Here is a 14,546-nt window from a genome sequence, read left to right on the forward strand (position 1 = left end):
TGGAAGTCAATCATGGGTGAAGCGGCCTGGGCGACAAGTCTTGATGTTTGTGTTTTTGTAGTTAGTTCTCAGCCTTGCGCAAAACAATTCTGGATCGCCCAGTAGTTAGTTAGTTAAGTTACCTCGTAGTGAAGCTGGTGTTGCGCCTCTTCTGGCTGGTTCCATAGTTGATTCATAGACACGATACATTAACTGCTGGCTGTTCTAGCGCAGCCACATTGCTTCAATGAGCCCTGGAAGTTAACGCGGGCAAAAGTCACAAATTAATTTACTAGTTAGTTAGCTAGCTTAGAACTAAGAAAGTTTCAGCAAATAGAGCCGAAAGACACATGCTGGCCCGTACTCAGTGTTCTGTGCTGCCTTGGTAGAATGTGCTTGGCCTGGGCTTCCAGGCCCGGGACCATGAGAGGCCAGTATAATTGCAAAACATAGCTAGGAAACCTGTTGAGAAATGCATGTAGGTACAGAGTACGGAGTACAGGCTAACTAGGTCATTGCAAATGATGTTTCGCAGTTTCTAGGCCGTTTGTGGCTGAAAATCGTTTCTGGGCTGACGTTTACAGTTCCATATTTCTGCTGTGGAGGGCATTCTGGCCCAACGGCCGCGATGATATGACTCCTGAAATATTTTGAGTTGATATCACACTTTAGCCTATGAATGCGCATGAAGACCTGAATGGCATATAATGGGGACATTAGGTATGTATGATAATGGGTAGGGTTGAGTATCTAGTAGGAGATCATAGTTGAACCATGCCTCAAAGAAACGGCAACCGAATTGTGTATCATTTGAGAAGGGCATTCTGATGTAGGCATACAGCCAAAGTGGGAAAAATGCTAGGAGTGAATAACAGGTTATAGAACATGGGATTGCTAAATAGTTGGTTAGAGAGGGATATAAGAAGGGATGGATATGGATAGTAGTTCATCATATTTTCTGCCGCCGCGAAAGAGACAAAGAGGATTTCAGGGGAGGAATATAAAATGAAAATATGCCATCCAGCACTGAAATCCTGACACCCAGTCATCTGGAATCTGGAGAGAATCGAGATAAACCTCTGAGGGAGAATACACACCAAGAAGCTGCCAAAGAGGGCTGCAGACAAGTCACTCAAGCATCCAGGAGGTCCTGCACACAGTTCTAGCGTCTGTTAGCGCCATTTGGTCACGGATCATGCCGCCTGTGTTTTTGATACTTCCCACCCAGCAACGCGCACTGTGCTAAACAACACTTTCTCTCCATCTCATTTTGGTGTATGGAGAAACAAGGCTCACAGCCACCATCTTCTCATCAATATTCATTATTTCTTTGCGCCAAACTTCATGGTATCTTGTTAATTGCTGGAGGGTCTGCATGTTAGGGGCTGATATTCCTTTTTGAGCCTCTAGACGCGTCGCCGAGAACATTGTGCCAGCCTCAGCATTCTGCTCAACATGAAGAAACAACCAGCAGGACCGGAGGTTCGTTTCTACTACCTTAGCGATGGTGTGACAATTTCGACTCCCTCCAGCAACGGCCCAGGCGATGGGTCGTCCAAGCCCGGCAGCCGAGGGCCGGAACTCATTCTTCTCGCTTCCTGGATGGCAGCCAAGCCAGAGCATGTCGGGCAATTCGCATCAGAATACCGCAGCCGATACCCAAATGCAACAATCGTCCATATGGCTTGCTCTGTACAGGACATGCTGTTCACTCCAACGGCAAAGAAACGGACCGAGCTTCATCCCGTCGCGGATATCATCCAAGCCGTCACGGAACAAGACGTCGTACCGCAGGCAAGCGACGGTACTATCCTCCCAATTAGCGAAAGGAAGCACCGGCCTCGCATTCTTCTGCATCTGTTCTCCAACGGGGGAGCTTATATGACTTCTCAGCTAGCTCGTGTCTACCGTGAAAAGACAAAATCCCATGTCCCCGTGGATGCAGTTGTGCTCGATTCAACCCCCGGCGTGGTTTCATATTCTGGCAGTCTCTATGCAATCATGTCATCCCTGGCTAATGCACCAACATTAATTCGCCTAGTTGGGGGTATTCTCGCGCGCCTGTTCTTGATATTCTTGTGGTTTATTCAGAAGTTGGGTAATGGTGATGTCCTCACACAAGCGCGCCATGATCTCAATGACGAGACGTTAATCAACAAGAAAGCGTCGCGGCTTTACCTGTATTCCGAAGAGGACGCCATGGTGCGCTGCGAAGATATCGAGTTTCACATCTTGGAAGCTCGCAAGTGCGGTGGGAAGGTTCGGAAGGAGCTGTTCCACGGAAGCGGACATGTCGCGCATGTCACAGCAGATCAGAAGAGATATTGGAAAGCAGTGGAGAATATCTGGAAGAAGATGGTTAAGGCAATGCGCTGAACATCCTCTCCAACTCGAATTTCAGCGGCATTTTCGTCTGCTTTTAGCAGAGTCAGGCGAACAGAGAACTTGCTTGTATTCAAAAGCCATGTAATAACATCTGTATTATTTTCTTGATGTTAAGGCCGAAGTCTGGGTAGTGACTTGTAGCTGCAACGGTGTTTTGAGATGCCTGTGGTGTGTCGGTATGTTGTGATTGATCGTGGAATTTGGGATCCGCCGAAATTGAGCCGTACTCCGTAGTTAGTTAACTACAGTAAGGTTCGCTAGTTTTATGAGCTTGCAGGCTTCAACCACCACCCCTGAGTAGCTACGTAGCCAAAAATAAAACTCACAACTGAATTCCAAGATTAAAACAATAATATGTTGTCTTCTGGAGGTGCCGTTTTATATACGGAAAAACTACTCCGTACTCCGTTCACTATAAGCGTTTACCTGGTGAACTCGGCCTCTTAATCTCATCTCTAAAGTCAAAATGGCGGGCATTTGAAGTCGATTATTATCATTAACATTTACACACATATTAAACCAATATTTACAAATTTTCTCGGCCTGTTATACCCAGAAGTTTCCTAAGCTCACCACCTCGTTTATTGATTAGCAATTCAAAAGCACCCTCCTCGACAACTCTTCCATCACCGATCACTACCACCTTGTCGGCTATCTCCATCATATCTCTTGCATGGGTGATAATGATGACTGTGAGCCCATTGGACCTATTCCGGCTCATCAGTTTTTGCACAGTGCGCTGAATTCCTGCCGCACTCTCGATGTCTAAGCTGGATGTAGCTTCATCGAGGATAAGAACCCGAGGCCGACGAACGAGAGCCCTGGCAATGGTTAAGCGCTGGGCCTGCCCACCGGATATGCCTATACCTCCATCACCAATAAGTGTATCGTATCCTGATGGGAGAGATGAAATAAAATCGTCAATTCCTGCAGCTTTGGCAGCAGTACGCACGTTGGCAAGGGTGTTATAAGGCGAGGATTCCTCAAGACCATAGCTGATGTTATCTCGGATGGACGCTGGGAATATTGTTGCCTTCTGTGGAACGATTGCTATTTGGGATCGAAGTGAAGATACATGGATTTCCCGAAGATCTAGACCCCCCAGAGCTATTAAGCCAGGAGGGCGTAGATATCCAGTATTTTCCTTACTAATAGGATACAGAGCAAGAAGTATCGAAGCTATAGTTGACTTCCCCGAGCCGGAGGGACCAACAATCGCTGTGCAGGCGTTTTCATCGATATTTAAGTTAAAATCATGAAGGATTAACTTTTCCGGCTGTGAAGGGTAGCTGAAGTTAACATTTGTAAATCTGATTGGGGCTAACTGCGAGGTATGTATCTTTCCATGGTGCTCATGTGAATGATCAGCCTGTAGTTTTGCTAGGTGTAGCACTTGAGTAGCAGTGTCTCTAGAAGAGCTAATCTGCGGCACTTGAGGCAAACGTTAGTAGCAAATGACCGTACAATCAGGTATTGCTTACCTAGGGATAGAACCGCTTTCACATTCGCCATGCTAAATAATAGCATAGAAAAAACGGTCAAAACTGCTTTTGTGGTATATTGCGTAGAAGAAACTAGTAAAGCACCGTAGTAAAACACAAGTGCTGTGGGTATTATCAGCATTATGTATATTGAAGAGCCCAGGGCTACAATACATACCATAGACAAATATAATAGACGCCTCCGAAAGTCCAAAAACGCAGCCTGTAAAGCAACCTCTTTTCATGCCTATAGTTAGTGTCTCCGAATTCGCACGGAGCAGCTTTTTATGGAAGTAAGATTCAAGAGTTAAGGACCGAACAATACGAATGTTCAAAAACGTTTCTGAAAATATTCCTGAGACCACTTCTGCAGCTCGGTTACAGCGACTTTCCCAGTAACCACTGACTCTTTCGAACAATCTGGTAAGAGCATACAGGACTGGTGCGCATGCACAGCCGACTAAAGTCAACCTCCAACATATTGCTAAGCCCCATGTCGTACCCATCACCATCATCACAGTGGCGACAAACATAAAACCTGCAAATCTGCCGACAAGATTTCTCATTTCTTCTGCATTTCTGTCCAAATAATTGGCCAGCGTCGATGGGTGATTGATATCCTTCTCAAACCAAAATTTGGGCTGCTGAAGAATCCGAAACATTGCCTCTTGTCGAAGGTGATCAACCCATGCGTGACCACAGCGCTCAAGAAGAAAATGCATCCAAAAAGATGCTATGCCATTACCGATTGATACGCCTAGAATGCCTATTGAGCATTCCAAGGCAGCCCGGGCACGGCGTTCGGTGAGATAGAAGGTGCTCAGTAACCGAGAAAAAAGAAATGCAAAAGCTGGCGTGGCTGCAGCATGAAAGAAAGCTGACACGAAACCAAGAAATAATAAGACTTTTTCTGATCGACTCAAAGATGGTGTCAGGGTACAAAGTATTCCAAACAGGGAACGGCTTTGGTAGCCGTATCGTTCTTCGTCCAATGAGTTGGGCCGGGACGGAAGTTCTTCATCTTCGTCACGGGTATCATCGATTTGTGATAGCGACTTTACACCTTGGTTCTCCTCGAAAGGAAGTATTTCTTTGGTTGGCAAATCTACTGCATTTCGTGAGAGAGGAAGCTTTCCGTGGAAAGAATGTCGTTGCTGATTAGGAAAAATAGCCGATTGAGTCTGAGAAAGCCCAAGCGACTGGCTAAATAAAGGTGAATAAGGCACAGGGGAGAAGGCTAAGGATGAATGTCCGTCCATAGTATGGTCAAAATTACTAAACCCTGGGAAGCTTTGGCGGCGACTGTCGTTCCAGCGATCAATAGCACTGAGTCGTGCCCGTGAAATACTTTTCAATTTTTCCGAATTGTTTTGGATTGGGACCTGTGAAGCGGACAATAGAACCCCTTCAATGTCGTTTTGAAGTGTTTGTTTCTGCCCTTGGCGATACACTTTTCCATTATCCACAACGTAGACAAAGTCTTTCTCATCAATCTGCGATAAATCATGGGTTATAACAATTGTTGTCTTTCCTTTTCTCCATTCGCGGATCGACGACATGATAGAGCGCCTGGTATGATAGTCTAAAGCACTGGTAGATTCATCCAACACAAGAATAGGGGTATCTCTAAGACGAGATCTAGCCAAAGCTACCCTCTGTCGCTGCCCGCCGCTAAGTCTGTCACCTCCAAGTCCAACAATAGTATCCAGCCCGTCTGGTAATGCCTGGATAGTCTCCAGCAATTTTGCAAAGGATATACAATTTTCAATGTCATTTGGGGAAAGGTTATCGAAATCTCGGGAACCAAATGCAATGTTCTTCAAGATTGTCTCATTGAATAAAGAACTTTGCTGTTGTACCAGGGTGATATTGTTTCGAACCCAATTAATATCGAGAGATGTTATCGAGTTTCCGTCAATAGATATTTCCCCAGAAGCTGGAAGATAGAATCGTAGAAGAAGGTTTCCCACAGTGCTTTTTCCGGAGCCACTTCTTCCAACGATGAATGTCATATCCCCAGACGGGAATAAAAAGGTGCAGCCATCCAAGACTAAACGATCAGGTTGGGATGGATATGCAAAGGTAACCTTATGGGAGTTTAGTTTGTTTTCTTGGTGGAAGCCATTCAAGGGATGTATTTATGTATGTACTTACATTTTCGAACTTGATGTTTCCCTCACAAAATTGTGGGCATTTAGATTCAGCCTCAGGGACACGTACACTTTTCAACAATCCAGCCTGTCCCAATATTTGTTTCAGGGCAGCGGCAGCGGCTCTTCCTTTCTCAAGCACCAACAACTGTGGTATGATATTCTCGATAGACTGGGTCGCCTGAAAGCATGCCCAGAATGTAGTAAGAACTTGACCAGGTGTTAGTTTCTGGATAGCCACCAGATACCCTCCATACCAAAATCCTTGAACAAACATCCCAAAGGTCAACAAGTGAATAAGCCCTATCTCGACAGCAGTAAATCGCGCCTGTTTTAGATAATGCTGTGCAGCCGCTTGAACGGCAGACATGTAATGAGCCACCTCTATCGCCTGCCCATTCAAGTATTTCACAACGTCAATTGAGGAAATGGCATTAGTGGCAGACTTGGATGCTTGATCAAGCTCTCGTCGCTGCGAGTCAATTTCGGGTTGTACTTTTTTTGACATAACCGAAATCACGATAGCACAGACTGGGACAGTTGCGAGGCAAACAAAGGTAAGGTTCCATGAGATGTAGAGAGCTAGAATAAGTCCAGCCATAGCAGCAACTAGGTTTTGGAAGAAGGAACCCAGGGGTTGTGAAACTGCTAGCTGGAGATCGCGTATGTTTCTGAGAAATGTCTGTTAGCTTAACATTGTTTCTATAAAGATTTCATTCTGATGATGTACGTTTGGATTTGTGGCAGAAGAGCGCCAACTCCATCTCTTGTTAGATCAAACCATTCCACTTCCTTTCCTAGCAGCACTTCAAAAAGCTCATTACGGGCTTTTTTTGCCTGTAGCTCGCCAAAAATGATCCATAAAGAAAAGTGGAAGGATTGTATGGCCAAAATGGTGCATCCCAGTGCGAGTAGATATACACAAAGAATGGAAATGTTGTGCATCAACTGCACCGCAGTGATTGAACGGGCCCCAAAGCTGGTAAGCTCATTGAAGATACGACCTAGGATTACCGCCAGAAGGGGTACGGCAAGCCCACCACAGATAGCGAAAAACAATCCGGCCGAAAGCGGCGCGAGGTGTCTCCTGGTGGTGAAGAGGAAGAGAGCCCTCCATCTGCGCTCCGGCGGTGACGCATCAGCCGGCGCAGAACCTGATGCGGCATCATTGGACGGTGTTTCCCAAGCCATAGTGCCAGCAGACTGTTGCATGGCACCGGCGAGGGAGAGTCATGGCCGACGATATTGGTTTTAGGCGGCGGCGAGGGGTCTCCCAGGGAACCTGACACCATAAGTATGGCTCCAGAGCCATTTTCAGGCTTTTGCCGTCTCGGCCAGAACGCGAAGCGCCGTCTAGATTAAATGTACTCCGTATGCCGCGCATTGAATCCTGCGCGTCTTTATTCTGTCTTGCTATTGTTCCCGTATTGTTGCTATTGTTCTCGAGCAGACAATCGAAAAGTCAACCCAGCAGCCGGGACCCAATCAAAGCGCCAGGGCTGCCTGCCCAAGAGCTGCAGCTGTTGAGAGGCCAAGGAGCAGGCCCAGCGGTCGTTTAATATTATGTGGAAACGCTGGGCGAACGTTACCTCATCAGCTTCCAATTGGTGCTAATCCTTACTACATGACCCTAAGCTGTAACAGATGGGCGCTGCGATCTTTACTACACTGCACTTTCTTCAACCCTGATGTGTACTGCAACCTTGTTGGCGCATGCCTAGAGCCGGCTTTCGAGGTCCTTGAGCCTATCCTGGATGAAGAAGACCATACTAGAATTGCTACTCTTCTGACTCAGTGACAACCTGTCATCGGGTCGCTATGGTTAGTTAGGCGCAATTCTTACAGGAACAGCAACAACGATTCTCCGGGCTGTCCGATCCGGTCACTGGGCGGTTGACCTTCATGCAGCTGCATGGACTGGGACGGAGCAATCTTTTCTTACTACAAAACACTCAGAACCACAAGCTGCCAACCAATCCAGAATTAATCATGATGAATGCCGCTTACTGTTCCCTACAGACTGCAATGGCTTCTCGAGCGTCCCAGTGTGCCCATGGAAGCTATTTGGTAGCAGTTTGCTTAATGATACAGAGATCGTAGTTCAGCTTCACGCAAAATGTCAAAGGCATGATCCCCAATGCACTACTTAGAAATGGAATTTGGACAATGCTATGGAGCTTGAGGATAGGGGAATGAATATCGATTCAGCCTACTGAAACAAATTTTATCCCTTCCAATGACACTCTGGTGATACCCAGGAAACCTCAGAGGCTCAATCTTCAATCAGTGTCGTCGCAACGCGATGCATATTTGGCTGGCTATGAATGAAATGGTATCCACCAAGCGAGAAGGCGATCCGCAAGTACCCTTGGTTTGATGTGGGAGACTCAGATAAAGAATCTTGTAACAATGTTAGCTCTACCTGAACACCAAGTTTGCAATCCAGCGTTGAGATCTGTCTGCGAGTGGTTTGGAGGTCCATATAGTGCCGAAAGGGTGAACATCCCGTGGTTTATATCACCTTGTTAGATCTACAAAATTTTCAAAACCATCAGGTCCGCTGGCAGCAAGGTCTTTATATTTTGAGTGGATAGCGTAAGTTCCACTGGACACTGTTTGGTGAAGCTCAATCTGACAAATTTTCCATTGTTTTCAACAGCCATATTCTTTGCACTTGTGCTTGCTGTGTGCAGCATTCATCAGCTAAAACAGCGCTCGGTATGTTGACATGATTTGCACCTGTCTCTCAGACAATCCCAGCTCGGTATCAAAATGTTTTAGGATGCGCTTCGCAATGGACGATGGCAATGGGGACCTCAGCAGGTCAAGCCAAAGGAGCATGAGTGCAAAGATGGGCAAAAATAGGCCATCATTTGACTCCGGTCAAACATGCATGCATGCTAGGATTGATGAGCCAGTGGGGACAGATGGTGCCACGACAGGCTAATCACTGTCAAAAGAAACGGAAGTGAACCTCGCTCAGTAAATCTAACAGAGGGTCAGGGCGTTGTGAGAACCAATTGATGATGACGCAAAGCCCAGAGTCATTTCAGGATCTCGAAATTTTCGAGGCGAATATTGCGAGGAAAAGTTGACAGTGAGAAACTATATCACTCTCATCACTGATGCATTGATGCCCTATTTTGTCATGGATGTCTCGTGAGCTGATGAAAAAATATCGCATCTCTCCGCCGTTTCCATTGGAAGATGCAGTTGAGCACTGGCAAAAACGAAAAGCCGATCAAAGGTCAAATGCGTTGGACAGCGGAGGAGTCTCGTTCTGACTACGGAAAGGGAACGGGACGGCCCGTGATGTCCCGCTGTGGAGCGCTGTTTCCATGGCTGAATTGACGGAATGGAATATCTTTTCTCCACCTCTATCCAGCCTTCGCCCAAAAATCACTACCCTACGAATACAAGATTTGTGATCGCCTCCTCGCAACATAACCAGTGAAACGAACCCAGGAGGGCTATTGGAATATTTGAAATTAGGTAAAAGAAGTGCAAATACGGGTGCGAACAGATCTCGTTCGGGTCAGTTTTGTAGTCCAAGGGCTTTATCACTAGTGATATCGCTGGCCGGGTTACCGGTTGTAACAAGAGACTCGCTCGCACGGATCCTCGGCCTTCTAGGCATTCTAAACTTTCCGGAATCCTCTTCTCCGCCTTCAACTGGGACGGCGAAACTCCACTGAGCATCTTGATATTCGCCAGGTTCAGTTGAGCCGTCAGAATCATCCAAGACAGGCGTTAAATCAGAAACCAGCTGGTGTTGAGAGAGAGAGGCTGATGAGCATGCCTCGAAAAGTCTTAAATTTGCCGCTCTAATGAACTCATCTCTCTTTTCCTTGGCCCAGTCTCGAGCATTTCGATAAGCAGAAGCTCCTTGCCGAAAGGCCTCAGGTGTGTCAGTAAGGGAATATGATCGAAGCTGAGTCATAAAATATTCAGAATGGTGATCTGGATCATTGGACTTGCCAGGATGGGTGGTGTATAGCTTGAGTGTACCGCCATGGTAGATTGATGTAAGAGTGTAAGCATTGTTGTCATATGTTGGCATATCTTGGGGGTAAGATTGTAGAGATTGCATGCTGCGGGCTCCCAGTGCACCATCATAGCATGCCTGTCGCATTGCTACAGCAAGAGACCCATCAGGTCCCTTTGCTTCTAAAAAGAAATTTGGTGCCACTGGGAGATCATCCTGTGTTGATGGGACAATATGATGCTTAAGTACATTGCGGATTTGACGATTAAGCTGTTCAGGACGTGCACCATAGAAGTGATCTGGCTTGGCTGGTGCAAGTGTTCCATCAGTTAAAGGTGCAAGATTTCCAAACAGGTAATCCCCCCCAACACATTTACGGTCACCAATATCACCATCAATGATTGGTATCACTGAACTTATAACTGGCTTTTCTTTAGACGCGTGTGCGTCTGCAAGCGCAAAGGCGTCAAATGCCTCCTCAGGGAACCTTGATGGAGAGAGGGAAGATCGTGGTTGAGCAAGTCTTTCATTGATTTCCTTCCAGTTTCCTGGTTTATCTGGTCTCCTACCGTCTGGATACCCGTAACCATAAGGGTAAACACCGTGATCTATCAAATTCTGCTGAAAGTTCCGACTATAAGCCGAGGTGCTTGAAGTTTTTGTCGTTGTTTTTGTCGTTGTTTTTGTGTCCCTCGAGGCCGATGACGGAGGAGATTCTGCTCGACGTTTCCTACGGTGGGAACTGGGTGCCCTTGAGCTCATTGGGATAGGATACTAGGGTTGGTCAGGACCTCCAGGATAGCTTTGAGTTCATAGTAACATACGTTTCTTAAATCAGACAGGTCAGGCCCTCCCAATCTCGAGAGTCTCTTTATAGCCTTTAGGTGGCTAGATGAACAATCACGGAGAAAGTCGGGATGCAACTGCCGAGTGACGGGCCTATGAAGCGGTTGCTGCAGACCTGAAGAGTTGTTTCTTCGGTCGAGTTCTTGTATCGCACTCCTGGTTAAATGAACTGTCGACAAATTATCCCAATAGGCTTGGGGGCGGCAGGACTTCTGTCTCTTCGGCTGAAGGTCCAGTGTTTCGGAAGGATGTTCGAGGTGCTTCCGCTTGGAGGGATGATGGAGTGTTTCCAAAGAAGGCATATGGTGCTCAGAGAGAGTTGGTGTTTCGAAGAAGTAAAGAGGAAGAGCAAGAAAGGCCATTAAATAATTCAACAGAGGCCCAACAACGTTGCACTCAAGGTGCCCAATGTGCCAGACTTTGCAAGGAACTCTATGGAAGGTCGTTTCGATATTCGGGATGATCCGAAGAAATTCAGGGTCTAGGCTGAAATCGGTTAGCCTGCTGCAACCAGTCTTAGCCCTTGCTACTAAGAGTGGAAACAATTTTTGAGCTCCTGGGCAGCAACCCAGGTTCGTGCTTGCCAGTGAGTGATCTTGTTCCCTCCATTAATGCATTAATGCCTAACGTTGGGCGTCGGAGCCATTTATTTGCAGGCTGCTCAACCTTCTACATCATTCATCTAATGACTTCCTTTCTCGCATAATAGTTATTTTTTATACTTTTTTATCGGGCCATGGGATCAGTCAGATAATATGCATAGAATTTATTAGATACTCAAATCTCTGATGAAGAGATTCAAGAATCAGGGATTTATCATCCTCTTCTCTCAATCATGATACTCCGTGCGGAGCACTGATTCTATTATCTTTGACTATTAAGCTGGCGGAGATTAGTTGGCGCCTTTTCATTTTATCCCCCATAGACTCAGCTAATTTCACCAGCCAGTGCATACCATCGTTGGACATTCAACACGCTCCAACGTGTCACCCATACGCTACCCCATGTTTTTGTAAACATACGCGGAGCAGTGTGTAGCTCGGTTCTGCCGAATTTTGACTAACTATACATCTCCTCCATAGTCAACTAACTACTCAAGTTACTCCGTACCAGTAAGATGCAGCCCTTTCATAACTGACCCTAAACGACTATTACGGTCTCACATTGTGGACTCGTACAAAGGATACCGATCTTCCCCTACAGCCGCCGGCCAGACGGATATTGTGCCGCTTCCGCTCGATGAGATCATTGCAACGGCGAGCATGGATTGACGTCATGTTGGACTCAATCCAGTACGGCCTTTACAAACACGCTTTTTTCACGGAAAAATAAGAACATCCGACTTTCCAGTATGTAGTGAGAAGTTGCGAGGTCTCGATACATCAGTTGCTTTTCGCAGGTTTGTGTTCACATTGGAATTTCTGATATAAAGGAAGACCTAGGATACCAAAGGCCTTTGGAACACCCACAAGGGATGGGACAGTTTTCGTGCGCCATAAATACATACTGTACGTACTTGGAGTCGTATATTACGGGAGTACGGGCCAGGATTCTGTGCTACAAACTGGGGCTCCACGTCCGCTAAGCATAAAAATATAGATGGCCCACTGAAAAGTTGGCATGGGTCACTAAAGATATTTCTATCATTCTGCAGAATTCTCGAATACTGCTATAGGTTTTCGTTTTCCTATTTTCAACTAATAGGTTGTCGCATACGGATTACAGCGTGGACCAAGGGAAAACGATGCAGAAGGTTAAGGGGTACTTCTGTTTTGGCCGAAATGAGACAGTCTCTGGTTCGGAGAAAAATTTATCTGGCCAGCATTCTGAATCGCATGCTGGAGATTTTGTACAAACCCCAATTCGCTGGGTGACATGGCATTCCATGATCATGGGCCTCTTTGTGTCGATGGGTGGATTTCTCTTTGGCTATGATACCGGTCAAATATCTGGAATCTTAGCTATGAAAGATTTCCTCCGGCGATTTGGCGACAAGGACAAATCTGGAGACGGATATCATTTTACTAATGTTAGGTCCGGGTTGATTGTCGCCTTGGTATGTAGCCGACAGCTACCCTTGCCCGCAGGGCAATGCTCGAGGCTAATGTTTCATTGCTTTCATTTCCAGCTTTCAGTTGGCACTTTGATCGGTGCGTTGGTAGCCGGCCCCGTCGCAGATCGTCTTGGGAGAAAATGGTCTATATCTTCGTGGTGTGTTGTTCTCACCGTTGGTATTATTGTCCAGGTATCATCTGAAGCCCCGAGATGGTGGCAAATAGTTATTGGCCGTTGGATTGCAGGACTTGGAGTTGGAGCACTCTCTCTTTTGGTCCCTTTATATCAAGGCGAGAGTGCTCCGCGGCATATTCGTGGGGCTATGGTGTGGTATGAAACTATATTTCCAATGAAGCAGCATAGAAGTAGTTATTTGCTAATTTGACACTCCTAGTATGTACCAACTATTCATTACACTGGGAATATTGGTTGCCAACTGCATTAATTTTGGTACGGAACGCTTGGATAATACTGCGTCATGGAGGATTCCCATGGCCATCACCTTTCTCTGGCTGCTTATTCTTGGGCTTGGGATTGCTTTGTTCCCTGAGACGCCTCGATTTGACTATACGCGAGGAAAGACTGAGCAGGCAAAACGGACAATGATGAAGCTCTACGGAATTCCTGAAAATCATAAACGGTTACATGAAGAATTTGCCGAGATTAAGCAGAAGCATGAGGAAGATATGGCTGCCAAAGAAGACCATTGGTGGGAAATTTTTCATGGTCCAAGAATGAAATACAGAATACTTCTAGGCATCACACTCCAAGCTTTTCAACAGCTCACTGGCGCCAACTACTTCTTCTACTACGGGACAGTCATATTCAAAGGTGCTGGCATATCGAACAGCTATGTCACACAGATGATTTTAGGCGCCGTTAATTTTGGCAGCACATTCCTTGGACTATACAATATTGAACATTTTGGCCGTCGCAAATCACTAATTGTGGGCGCTGTCTGGATGTGTGTTTGTTTTCTAATATTTGCATCTGTCGGCCATTTTGCTCTTGATATTAAGACTCCACAAAATACGCCCAAAGCGGGGACAGCCATGGTTGTATTCGCCTGTCTTTTTATTCTGGGGTTCGCAAGCACCTGGGGACCAATGATCTGGGCGATTATCGCAGAACTTTACCCATCCCGATATCGTGCACGAGCAATGGCTCTGGCTACGGCTTCCAACTGGCTATGGAACTTCCTGCTTGCCTTTTTTACACCATTTATTACTGATAAAATTGATTTTCTATACGGCTATGTCTTTGCAGGATGTCTGCTCCTGGCTGCCGCGTTGGTGTATTTTGGGGTTCTTGAGGGGTCAGGCCGAACTCTAGAAGAGCTGGATACAATGTACATTTTAAGGGTCAAACCTTGGAAAAGCTCTACTTACGTTCTTCCTCCGCCTGAAGAACTGTCACAAGAGGCGGTACTGGCGGGGACGGATATAAATGACCGTTCTTCTCGAGGAAATTGACATACAACCGGAATCTTCGCCTTAGAATAGAAAAATACCCAAGTAGCCTAACAGGTTATCGATAGCTTGAATTTTGTCTGGCGAATGTAAATTCGCCTTTTTGAGTCTCACACACCCGAGATCGCACTAGTTGCGAAACATGTATTCTATGTAAATTATTTATAAATCATTCTTTCAGGCCCATTTTTAGTTT

At 46.1% G+C, this 14,546-nt stretch overlaps 4 protein-coding genes across 4 annotated transcripts; 2 read left to right on the top strand and 2 right to left on the bottom strand.

The window, feature by feature from the left end:
- Nucleotides 1–1,434: 1,434 nt before the first annotated feature.
- Nucleotides 1,435–2,355, top strand: LOZ57_004040 (uncharacterized protein; the record flags this gene model as incomplete). The annotated part of the gene is made up of 1 exon (XM_049253086.1): nucleotides 1,435–2,355. One exon carries the CDS (start codon nucleotides 1,435–1,437, stop codon nucleotides 2,353–2,355), a length of 921 nt encoding a protein of 306 aa, XP_049107949.1.
- Nucleotides 2,356–2,890: 535 nt separating this feature from the next.
- On the bottom strand, nucleotides 2,891–7,186 carry HST6 (ATP-dependent permease; the record flags this gene model as incomplete). Its single annotated transcript, XM_049253087.1, has 5 exons — nucleotides 2,891–3,795; nucleotides 3,846–3,968; nucleotides 4,024–5,932; nucleotides 6,000–6,666; nucleotides 6,726–7,186. 5 exons carry the CDS (start codon nucleotides 7,184–7,186, stop codon nucleotides 2,891–2,893), a joined length of 4,065 nt encoding a protein of 1,354 aa, XP_049107950.1.
- A 2,344-nt stretch (nucleotides 7,187–9,530) lies between these two features.
- On the bottom strand, nucleotides 9,531–10,742 carry LOZ57_004042 (uncharacterized protein; the record flags this gene model as incomplete). The annotated part of the gene is made up of 1 exon (XM_049253088.1): nucleotides 9,531–10,742. One exon carries the CDS (start codon nucleotides 10,740–10,742, stop codon nucleotides 9,531–9,533), a length of 1,212 nt encoding a protein of 403 aa, XP_049107951.1.
- Nucleotides 10,743–12,717: 1,975 nt separating this feature from the next.
- On the top strand, nucleotides 12,718–14,353 carry HXT5 (hexose transporter hxt5; the record flags this gene model as incomplete). Its single annotated transcript, XM_049253089.1, has 3 exons — nucleotides 12,718–12,882; nucleotides 12,955–13,211; nucleotides 13,276–14,353. 3 exons carry the CDS (start codon nucleotides 12,718–12,720, stop codon nucleotides 14,351–14,353), a joined length of 1,500 nt encoding a protein of 499 aa, XP_049107952.1.
- Between the last annotated feature and the right edge of the window lie 193 nt (nucleotides 14,354–14,546).

Source organism: Ophidiomyces ophidiicola, assembly GCF_022830035.1.
Source record: "Ophidiomyces ophidiicola strain CBS 122913 chromosome Unknown scaffold_15, whole genome shotgun sequence".
Taxonomy (NCBI): domain Eukaryota; kingdom Fungi; phylum Ascomycota; class Eurotiomycetes; order Onygenales; family Onygenaceae; genus Ophidiomyces; species Ophidiomyces ophidiicola.